Source organism: Octopus bimaculoides, chromosome 14 (assembly GCF_001194135.2).
Source record: "Octopus bimaculoides isolate UCB-OBI-ISO-001 chromosome 14, ASM119413v2, whole genome shotgun sequence".
In the NCBI taxonomy this organism is placed as follows: Eukaryota; Metazoa; Mollusca; class Cephalopoda; order Octopoda; family Octopodidae; genus Octopus; species Octopus bimaculoides.
Window position 1 is genome coordinate 22,307,456 of NC_068994.1, and position 12,510 is coordinate 22,319,965.

Here is a 12,510-nt window from a genome sequence, read left to right on the forward strand (position 1 = left end):
TATATATATATATATATATATATATATATATAGGTAAATATGTAAATGCAATATATAATATATAGATTTATTGTACATGTTATATTATATTATATTATAGAAGCCTTGCTATATTATTAACTGTTATCTGGATTGAGAGGCAAAGATTACCTACTCCTGCAATAGAAAGAGGCATACAAATGTGATAAGAAAGCAATCAATATTATCCTGTTATAGGAGAAGCAGTTACTGACAACAGGACTCAGTTGCTGATAACAGGACACCAAGTGTCACAAGGATTAAGAAGTGGATAACAAAACTTTCATAAGACCTGGATGAAAAAGCTCAAAGAAATTCCACATATAACACCCACACAAGAAACAGCAATCTTTATATACCAGATCTGCAGCTAAGGCTGCAAGCCAAGGATTGATTTATACAGTAATTTCTGAATGTGATCTTTGTCTTTCTCTTCTTCTACAGCTGTTTGCCATTTTTTGAAAAACTGATGGATGTGACCTAAGTAAGTATATATATATATATGTATGTGAGAGAAAAAGAAAGAGATAAGGTATACAACTTCTACAGAAAGCACTGTCCTCCAACAAATCACCTAGAAAACTATGAAACAAACAAACAAAAAATCAAACATGATTTCTCTACATTTAACCAGTCTTATAAAATGTTATCAAGTTCTCTGGTGTAACTCCATTTCAATTCCTGGTTTGTTTTGTCTCATTGCACAAGAGAGTGTACTTGGTGTATTTGTCCAACTTGAGTTCCACAAAGAAGTCATGGAAAAACCTCTGGACCAGCCATAATTATTTTCCCATGTCTGTGGCATTTGGTGCAGAAACTGAGAATTCATCCAGCTGGTTGATAATGAAGTGGACTGCATACGGTGGCTTGGTATAGATTGTGTTAGCTGAGAATCCCTTAAAAAAGATTCACTGTTATTTGATACTACAGGATTGTGTTGGTTATAGCTCTTTGCATCTAATCGCTGAGGAAATGCTGATTTTCGGCGAGCAATATCAGCTGTATTGAATGACTGCATTCCAGATGTATTTTGCTGTTGGTTACTTCCTGACTGATTGCATTTACCCTCTTCATTTGATGTCCTGTTGTTAACCTCTATTCTAGCAGCTTCTATTTCACTCTCATTTCTCTGGTCAAATGACTTACATGACTGAAGTAATTTGACTTTATGAATTTTTCTGTGGTTATCTAAGATGGCACGCTGGGAAAAAGATTTTCCACACACTTCGCAAGTAAATGGTTTTTCTCCTGTGTGTGTTCTATGATGGTTGTCCAAGTTTGTTTTCTGGGCAAATGTTTTTCCACAAAAGTTACAGCTTAAGGGTTGTTCCCCGGTATGTATTCTTCTGTGGTTGTCAAGGTTTGTACGCTGTGCAAAACCTTTTCCACAATAATTGCAATTGAATGGCTTTTCCCCAGTGTGTGTTCTTCGGTGATTATCCAGATTTGTTCGTTGAGCAAATGATTTTTCACAGAAGGAACAATGGAATGGTTTTTCTCCTGTATGTGTACGCTTATGGTTATCCAAATTTGTGCGCTGAGCAAAAGATTTATCACAAAAGCCACATTGAAATGGTTTTTCCCCAGTGTGTATACGCCTATGATTAATTAAGTTTGTTCTCTGGGTAAAAGATTTATCACAAAATGTACAATGAAAAGGTTTTTCTCCTGTATGTGTCCGTTCATGGTTTTTAAGTTCTGTTTGTTGAGTGAACGACTTTTCACAGAAGGCACAATTATATGGTTTTACTCCTGTATGAATCCTTTCATGATATTTCAAGTTTGTGATCTGAGAAAAACATTTTTTACACACTGAGCAAACATATGGTTTTACTCCTGTGTGAGTTCGTTCGTGGTTGTCCAAATTGGTACGTTGACTAAAGGATTTTTCACAAAAAGAGCAATGGTATGGTCTTTCTCCAGTGTGTATTCTTCGGTGGTTATCAAAATTTGTCCTCTGAGCAAAAGTTTTATTGCAAAAAGTACAGCTAAAAGGTTTCTCAGCCATATGGGTAAATTCATGAGTGCGTAAATGTGCTCGTTGTGAAAATGCTTTTTTGCAATATTGGCAATAGAAATGCTTATCGTCAGCAGGTATTGCCTCATGATTGGACAAATTGACCTGTCTTGAAAATCCCTTTCTACAGATGTCACACTTGTAAGGTTTTTTAGTGCTATTCGTAACTGAGGAAGTCCCCGATGAACCACAGGGTATACCTATAGCACTCTTCTGTTGGCACTTCCCATTGGATGGGCTTTCTTTTGAAGTTAAAGTTGAATAAAGGGATGTTGGACCATAAATTTCAAAGTTAAACTGATTTCCCATTGTATACATGGTTTGTACAGGATACATCTTCACAATAGACTGAGATATCTGATTTTCAAATTAAATCTGAATTAAAAAAAAATTTTTTATCATCTTATTCTGAATAAATTTGCCATTTTATATAAGGGATGAGTAAGTGTTGTGGTTGATCAAGTAAATAATTATTTCATCAATTGAGTGATTGATTGGTTTTTAACAGTTTATTGTTGTTTTTGTAGTACTTTTGATGAGATATTTATTTTAAGGTTTTGATGGGGTTTTTAGTGTCTTATTTTTTTTCTTCTTTTACATTGAAAGTAAATCTAATCTATCTTTTCAGCATTGAAGTCAACATATAGAAATTGTTTCCTCTTTCTTTTTTCTTCTCCTTATATTCTATTATCATGTTCCTCATACACAAAAATGATCATACACATGGCAAATATAAGCACAATGAGACAAAAATTATATGTAAATAAAAACATGTTCTTCAGCTAAAGAGTTTTTGATCAATAGTAATAACATATTTTGCTCAAATTTCCATTATTGATTTTTTTGATTTAGAGAGGATATAGGTTTGGTGCAATGTTTTACAAAGAAAATGGGTAAAATTTAAGAAATTATTCAAGGAAAGAAAAAAAGGAGCTAATAAAGGGTTATCCCAAATTTAAAAAAAGTACGGCACAAAGTGCATTATAGTAATAAAAAAATATTTTAAAAAACTAAAAACAGGATCAAAATGTCCAAGGGAGAAATATGAAACCAAAGATGCTATTCCAAGCAAAAGAATGATAACCAGTAGGTTAGACCAAGTAGAATTGAATGAGTTTTGGGAATTATTTGAGAAAGAAACAAGTCTAGGTTAATGTTTAATGAATAAGGAAGCTCAGGAGTGAGATACTTCAAGAAGTTATCCCAGTTTAATTTATTTATGAATTTTTTTTTGTTTTAACCTATTAAATTATGAATTAATTTATACATTCATTCTGTTGACACTTTTTTTGGAATTGAAGAAGGCAAATATCACAAAAGAAATTTGTTTGTTATGGTCTTTGAATGTCAGTATTTTATTGTTGTAAGGACAATACTTCTACAAGAAACGAGTACCAGAGACACACTGTCATAAAGATGGAGGAGTATAACGTGTGTCTGGTGAAATTCATTTGGAATTTCAGGAAAACTTTAAATAGGAAGTACATATGAATACAAAAAAATACATATGAAATATATTAAAAGATAAGCTTGAGCTTTGTGGGGGAAACTAAATAAGAATTTATCATGTTTATGTCTTTCTCAACAACACTTGCAATGTAAGTGAAAGAACTGCAAACAGGAATCAAAAGTGGATTGCAGACATCATTTACTAGTTCTGTACCTCAGCAGTATTTTTGGCATTTGAAGTGCACTGACTGATTTCTTGCAATAGGTATAAAACTATGTTTATAGAACAAGTACTTTGTGTTATGTTCATGCTTTTTTCAAGAAAATTGACTGTGAATTTAATTAAAAGTGAATTAAAATTACAATCCAGGTAAATAGGCTCATGTTATTTACATTTTAACATTACTGTGTATGAATAAAATATAGGCCGATTAACTCATTCATTATTAAAGTGGGTTGTAAATTATATCTCTAAGAATTGGCATTAAATATTGTTCTATAGTTTATGCAAGATATCACACAATATCAAATAAAGTTGAATGAATTGACTAAAAAAATGCATTCTCAACTTTTTAAAGAATTCCTTAACTCTTAAAATACCAGCTGTTTTTTGACAATTTCATATCTATTTTCTTCAAATCATCTTTCAGTTTTCTACCCATCAACCAGTATTTGTTACCAATATATGTGTTCCATAATTAGTGATAATTCCCCAATGATAACTGAATGATATTCATCAATAATCATTAAAATATCATTATTACTCTCTATTGATCAATTTACCTATGGTCATCAGTTTATTAAAGTTTATCAGTTAATGCTAGTGCGTTGTTTTTCTATCAAACATATTTGTGAAAATTATTCAAAATCTGTCAATAAGCAACAACCTTCTCAAAATGAATGTAAAATAGCAGGAAACTGATATTGATTTACAAATTATTGTATGCAGCTGGTATTTCATCACTGTTCTGTAATAACAAGCATTTTGTAATTGGAATTTGGATTGTGCATGTGGTTTGATATCTTGGTCAAAGAAGTAAGTTCAAACAGTCTGGAATTTGTAGAATTATCTGGAAAAGAGATAAAGAGAAGGAGAAAGAAAATAAAGAGAAAAATAATAATTTCTGTACATTGGCAGAGGAAAAGTCTCAATCACTTCAATTGTTTATAGTTTATCACACATTTGATCTCCCTTGGAGAGATGAAAGTAAAATTGAATCTGGCAGAATTTGAACTCAGAAGATATAGGTACAAAACTAAATGTGTTAAGTTACTCCAACCCTATACTGTTTCTCTGTCTCTCCACTACTTATCAAAGAAAAGGAAATAGTTCAATTGTTTTGAAGAGAGGAATTAAAAATGTTCATTTTCTCATTTTTGTTTTTAATTAAATATAATTATTCATTGTTGTGTTGAGAAAACTTAGAGGTTAAACAGGGTATTCATAATTCACTATGCTAGAGTGTTGACTATCATATAATGAATAATGTTAGTAAGAATGCTCAATATTGATTGCTTGGTCACACAAACAATTCAAACTGTCTTGTATGGAATTAACCAATATGTTGCATCTGCAATGAATTGATAGTTAAGTAGTTTAATGTTATTGATATTGTATTCTTACAGCAAATTTATTTTATTTTAATTTAATAATTTCTTACTTTGAAAATTAGTATTGATTTCATTACAAGCATCATGAAATTTGACCAAAGTTAAAATATAATTATTGTACCTAACATTGCATGCTGTTACCTACAATGGAAAAATCATATTCCTAACATTATCCATCTCAATAGGCAACACTCCAGTATATATTTAATTACTTTGCTTCATTCCTAAATTTTCTGTCTGACAATTTATAGTCATAAATATTTTTAAAAAAATAAAAAAAGTGAAAATGAAAACTGAGTTGGTTGATTCTGCTCCAATATAGTATCATGCCACTTGTTGCATTCTTTTGTCATTTCCTTTGTGAGGTTCAACAACCACTAAAATCTACTTCCATCACGCTGCTCATGTTTTCCTCAATTTTCTTCTTCCTCAATTCCATTCCTTTTGGATTTCACGGCACATCTTTACCCCAACAGGCATCCTTCCTGTTCCAATACAGTCATCTCTCTTATGCACTACACCTGATTCCTCTTATACCCTGTTTTTCCTCTTTGCTCCTCTGTGTCTCCTTGTTCATGCATGCTAACATAATGCACTCCTCAGAACAAAATCACTTTGTTTCTTTCCAGACTTCATGCATTCTCTGTATTCAGTGCTTGTGTTTCTTTACCATGCAACATTACACTTCATACACAAGCATCATACAATCTACCATTTGCTCAGAGATTCCCTTTACTGCCTATAGCAGTAATAACCTTCAGAACATTTTCCACCCTCATTTATTCTAGATATTATACTTTCAGAGCATCATCAGCTATTTCTATAGAACCTACCAAGCAATGAATGGAATTTATTTTATTGTGCTCTGACTGCTAACTGTTTTCATCTACTATGTATAAAGTCTTTTCCCTCTCTGAAAGTCTACTTACAATCCTAATACACATCTTGCCCCTCCTCTTCACATGAGTACACCATATGGACTTACCACCAACACCTTTTCTGCATTTTGAAAACAATCATTTCTTTGATGGCTGCAGAGTCTTTCCGACATACTAAAACTTCAGTCTACTATGAGGTTTCTCAAAACCTAGAATTGAGGCTTCTCAATTCTAGGTTTTATTTCCGCACTTGAAGTTTCATTACTGAATCTTGCCACCATTTATCTCTCTCTCTCTCTCTGGTAACCAAATTTTGATGAACAACTATCTACTCACTTATTTCCACACTGAACTCATTGCTAACTCTCACTTTACTAACTCCCTCTTTGTACATGGCTGACATCACTCTCACAAATCATTCTTCTACACTTAAAGACCACCTAATTATAGATCAGGGTCTACTCCAGATCAATAATTGCTAGGTTGAGGAGTATACTCTTAGCTAAAAACTTCACTTGCAGTTGTCTCATTATGAAAACAGAACTGATAGTGGAATGGCCAGACACAAATCTAAATTGCATCTCATCTAAGCTGATTCTCTTAATAAATTGTGTTCATATTCATTCAGTTTCTTTCATAACTTGAATATGGGTTTGATATACCTGCAGAAATCCCTCTTCTTCCCAAAAGTTTTCCACAATAGCCTCTCGTAGACATATTTCTAAGCCTCTTTCTTCTCAGCATCAGTGTGAGTAAGTCATTTCAAACACATTTTTCTCCAATAATACACTGTTTTGCAATCCAGAACACCTCACACTTCTGATCCCTTCATCAGAGAACACTGGTTATTATCTTCCATTCAGCTTCTCTCTGTGTTATATACACTGATTAGTTTCCTAAAGTTCATGGTTTGTTCATTTGCCTCATAAATATCTAGAAGCATTTTTTTCTAGAACCATAGCAATACTCTGGAGTAGTCATCATGATGCTGCCCAGCCAAGATAATGATGTTGGTGTCATTTGTTATGAAGCTATCCACATATAATACACAAGGGTGTGGGGTGGGGTAGTCATATATCTCCTCTAAAGCACCTCTACTTGTCCCTCTATCATACTTAGGCCTTCAACACCTGGTATAAAGCCACCAGCCCCTCTTTCAAATACAGTCTTATTCAGTTGGAGGAGCTTTTTCCTTTTACTTTCTTTGACTTGCATGTTACTTGGCAACTTTCCTTAGCAACACATACTGTAAAGTGGTTGGCATTAGGAAGGATGTCTTGCCATAGAAATCATACCAAACAGACACTGGATTCCGACAAGGATTCTGCAGCTTTTGGATCATGTCAGACCTTCTGACTTGTGCCAACATGGAAAACAAACATTAAATGACGATGATGATAATATATATAAATGTAATTGGGTGTGGTTCATATGCCAAAAGAGAAAGATTACTCAATATATAAAAGGGTGAGAATAAATATATTTTCTTCATTTTTTATGAAAATATATGAACAGAGCAGATTACAAAATTAATAGTTCCTCTTAAATGTCCTGTGACGTACAGTCGTCAAATGTGCCATTTCAGATCTGAGCAGGCATATCTGATGAGCATAAATCTATGGGGACTTATGTGAACTTAACAGTTATGTAAATTGTTTTTTTCCTAGGATTAAATATGTATGTGTGTGTGGGAAGGAAGAGAGAAAGAAAGACAAACAGACAGACAAAGATGTATACATATATCTATCTATATATACATATTCTTAGACTCATGAGTGCATGTATATACATAATGAATGAGAGAACATATCTCCTGCAAGCAGCAATCTGTGGCACAAGATACTCTTGATAGTCATTATATTCCAAGCCCATCTCCAAGGAAATAGAAGTTATACTCATATAATAAAGGTAGGAGTAACGATAGTAGGAGGCAAAGATAGCAGGGGTGAACTGTTAATTGTAGTTATGCAGGAGGTGGTCTAGTTACAGTAGAAAACAATAAGGGAGGGAAGAAAGAGTAATAGAAGGTAGCTTGTATTAACTCTTTTAGTATCACCAAGCAACCAACAAGTACTGTTAATATGTGATGAGTTAATGTATGCATGTATGTACATGGGTATGTGTGTTTGCCTTATTCAAATAGAGTGAAGTGCAGATATGTAAGGTGAATGTCAAAGTAAATTTACTGATCTCATTACTGGACCATGTATTGCCCATACAAACACAATCTGTTAAAGGCAAAATAGAGTTACTACTAGAAAAACAAATCATAATGTACAGTGACAGAAAGAGAAATTTAGATAAAATTGTTTGACACATTATACTATGTAGGATTTGATATAACTTTATCATTTTCCATTTTATCAGGTTTCCACCAGCAACTTTACGATATAGTATATTTAGTAGTTTTAGGTCTACATTATCATTGTCAGATCATATGTAGGGTATTAACTTAAAGAGGAAACAATAAGTCTCAGAACGGGTGGAAGCAACCACAGTCACATAATGCCAAAAGTCATTGGTTACAATTTAAAATTTGTTTATCTATATATAATGTAAATATAACGTGGTATGTAGCTTGCTTACCAACCACATGGGTCTGGGTTCAGTCCCACTGCATAGCATCTTGAGCAAGTGTTTTCTACTATAGCCTCGGGCTGACCAAAGCCTTGTGAGTGAATTTCAGACAGAAAGTGAAAGAAGCCCATCGTGTGTGTGTGTGTGTGTGTGTGTGTGTGTGTGTGTGTGTATGTTCGTGAGTCTGTATCTGTCCGCCCAACATCACTTGACAATCGATGCTGGTGCGCTTATGTCCCTATAACTGAGCAATTTGGCAAAAGAGACCAATAGAATAAGTACTAGGCTTACAAAGAATAAGTCCTGGGGTTGATTTGCTCAATTAAAGGCGGTGCTCCAGCATGGCCACAGGCAAATCACTGAAACAAATAAAAGAATAAGAATATATATATATATATATATACATATATCATCATCATCATTTAACGTCCGCTTTCCATGGTAGCATGGGTTGGACGATTTGACTGGGGACTGGCGAACCAGATGGCTACACCAGACTTCAATCTGATCTGGCATAGTTTCTACAGCTGGATGCCCTTCCTAACGCCAACCACTCCGAGAGTGTAGTGGGTGCTTTTTACGTGCCACCGGCACAGGGGCCAGTCCGGTGGTACTGGCAATGGCCATGCTCAAATGGTGTTTTTTACGTGCCAGTAAGGTGAAGCTGGAAACAATCGCGCTCAAATGGTGCTTTTTACATGCCACTGACACAGAAGCGAGACCGCTGCTCTGGCAGTGATCCCGCTTAGATGGTGCTGTGAGTGCTCCACTGGCACGGGTGCCAGTAATCGAATTTGGTTCAGTTTCGATCGATCTCACTTGCCCCAACAGGTCTTCGCAAGCTGAGTTTAGTGTCATTGATTGATTGCTGGTAGGGACACCATATTTTGCTTAACAACTATGCAAGAGAGGAGACTATGTTGGTTTGGACATGTGGTGCATATGAATAAAGACAGCTGTATAAAGAAGTGCCAGTCACTGAAACTGGATGATACCTGTGGAAGAGGGAGACCCAGGAAGACATGAGAAGTGCTGAGGACCAATCTCAGGATGTTGGGGCTCATGGAAAAAATGACAATGGGCCAAGATGTCTGGCAATATGAGGTTCTAGAGAAGACCTGCCCATGTCAGTGAGAATGAGTTCTAGAAGTGTTGTGTTCCACCCACATGTAGCAATAGAAATTTTCACACACCCTACCCCAACAAACCAAACTATATCACCTCTCCCAAACAGCATCTTTCCTCTTCCTCACATTTCCTCTACATACACTATGATTATCTCCCACTCCCCAATCCTATCCTCACTGCCCTGCTCACTGTATTGTTGCTATCCCCACTCCCTATATAATTCTAGATTCTCACTAGTCACTGCATTCCTCCTCCTCCCTACTCAAGCCTTTCTTGGCAACACTCTGCCACTTATATTATGAGCTCCATAACTTGAGGATATGTTCTGGCACTTGCCACCATTTATCTCTTTCTTCCTTATTCTACTATCCCATCTATGCTCTGATCCCTGTTCTTTGTGAGTATACCCTGGCACTTTGCCACCATCTCTCTCCTGCACTCTTGCTATCTCCCTCTCTTTCCCTCTTGTTAGGTGACTATGTATCTCCTCTACAGCAGTACACCTGTTTCGGCCCTCATTCTTGATCACTCTCTCTCCTTCTCTTGATCTTCCCTCTGGATGGGTAACCATGTATCTCCTTTTCAACAGTGTCCTCATTCTTGTTAACTCTCTTCCTCCCACTCTCCTTCTTTCTCCCTTTCTCTCTCTCTCTCTCTCTCTCTCTCTCTCTCTCTCTCTCTCTCTCTCTCTCTCTCTCTCTCTCTCTCTCTCTCTCCCTTTCTTTCTGGCCAGGTAACCATGTACCTCCTCTACAGCAAGACACCTGTTTCTGTCTCTCTGTCACACTATAACCTTTCATCATCTGACACAAGATCACCTCCTCCACTGCCTCCTCCCCTCTCAAAGATTCTTTGGCTTGCAAGTCTCTTGGTGACCCTGCCAGTGCTAGTTCCAGTGTGTAAAAAGCATTCATTTTACACTGTAAAGTAGTTAGCATTTGGAAGGGCATCCAGCTATAAAATCCATGTCAAAACTGACCTATCCTGTGCTGGTACTATGTAAAAACATTCAGTCCACGCTTCAAGGTGGTTAGTATTAGGAAGGGCATCCAGCTGTAAAAGCCATGCCAAAAGAGACACAGAAGTCTGGTGCAGTCTTCTGCCAAGCCAGCTCCTGTCAAACTGTCCAACCTATGCCAGCGCGGAAGGTGGACATTAAACAATGATGATGATGATGATAACTGGCTGATTTGATTTTGTTTCAGAAGTGACTCAAGTATATGACACAAGGGTTGCAACAACAGTGAAATACATTTCTGACACTCTCATGGTCACTTCTGGGACAATTTCATTTCACCTATCTTTGAAGAATATAATGTTTTTTATGCAATGCATCTTACAAAGGGATACATTGGGACTGGTTTGATGAAAATGATGCTGAGGTTCAGAGATTCCTGTCAGCAAAGTGCAATGCCCATAGTGTATTACTGCACAGAGGGATATCAGTTGTGCAACAGATACTAGCACTTACCTATCACAAGAATACAAAATCACTACTGCAGTGATCTCTCATGAAGATGTAGAACACCTTGTGGGAAGGTCCATGATATTCAAGCTGTTACTGATGCGAATGACAGCAAAAAGCTCTACCATCTTGTAAAGCAAACTAATAGGCCTAAAAGTTCTAAATTAACTGCTTTGCTTTCCAAGGAAGGTTCTTTCCCACTTACTAAACAACAAAAATTGCAGGTCATTGGATAGGACATTTTTCTGAACTTCCAAACTGTGGGTCAGTTATAGAAGAAACAATAATTGACACTATTCAACAAAAGCCTGTCACCAAGTCTTTGGCCTCTACTCCCTCAATAGACAAGGTAGTAACAGCAATAAGTACGTTGTCTTCATAAAGCACCAAGTAAAGATGGAATTTGGGCTGAGGTAAAACTACAGGTCCTCTTTTAGGGGTTCTGGAAAGATGCTACGTCACATCCCTGGCCAGCCACATGTAGCACCTTAAGGATGAAGGAACACCATACAAGATTAAATGAAGGATCTATACAGGGCAGTTGGGATCCTATGGGAGCAGATGATGCAAGCTTTGCATAGCAGAGTGGGCAAGGATCCTTAAAGATTTGCTGGACCCAGAGTCTCTCCTAAACTCAAGATTTGAGATCTATAGCTCCTATCACCATTTCAAATGTTACTTGTTGCAGGCATTCATCAGTTAGGGCCATAAAAACATTTTGCAGACTGGAACTAGCCTAATGGTAGAGATTCCCAGTCTGCCCTTTAGGTTCATAAAATTTGCTGACCAGACCGTTCTAAGGGCAATAACCTGTCCCATTTAAGGCTCAGAGAGTATATTATTTGTTTGCTTATAAATTAGATGTGGCCTGTGGCCACTGGAGTCTAACGAGTCATCTATAAAGCTAAGCATTTTATGAATGCAAAAACCACTGATCACTCTATGACTGGACATATATTTAACTTCATGTAAATACATCACTTCGCTAACTTTTAGAGTGTGCTTCTTTTTCAGAGACATGATCCACTGACGATATATATATATATATATATATATATATATATATACAAATAATTACAGAGGCATCAAGCTGTTAGACCAGGTTATGAAAGTTACAGAGAGGGTCATAGCCCAACTAATTAGGGAGCGAATCAATTTAGATGAGATGCAGTTTGGGTTCGTGCCAGGTAAAAGCACTACTGATGCCTTATTTCTAGTGAGACAGCTGCAGGAGAAATACCTAGCTAAGGATAAACCTCTGTACCTGGCTTTCGTTGACATGGAGAAAGCCTTTGACAGTGTCCCCCGATCCCTTATCTGGTGGTCAATGAGGAAACTTGGGATAGAAGAATGGTTAGTGAGAGCTG

General features: G+C 36.2%; 1 protein-coding gene across 1 annotated transcript in view; it reads right to left on the bottom strand.

Moving 5' to 3' along the window:
* Positions 1-353: 353 nt before the first annotated feature.
* LOC106884032 (gastrula zinc finger protein XlCGF26.1) overlaps positions 354-12,510 on the bottom strand; it is a 21,180-nt gene continuing 9,023 nt past the window's right edge. The window contains exon 2 of the mRNA XM_014935237.2: positions 354-4,554. Coding sequence (XP_014790723.1) covers positions 668-2,371 — 1,704 coding nt within the window. The 5' untranslated portion in view covers positions 2,372-4,554 and the 3' untranslated portion in view covers positions 354-667. The remainder of the gene's footprint in view (positions 4,555-12,510) is intronic.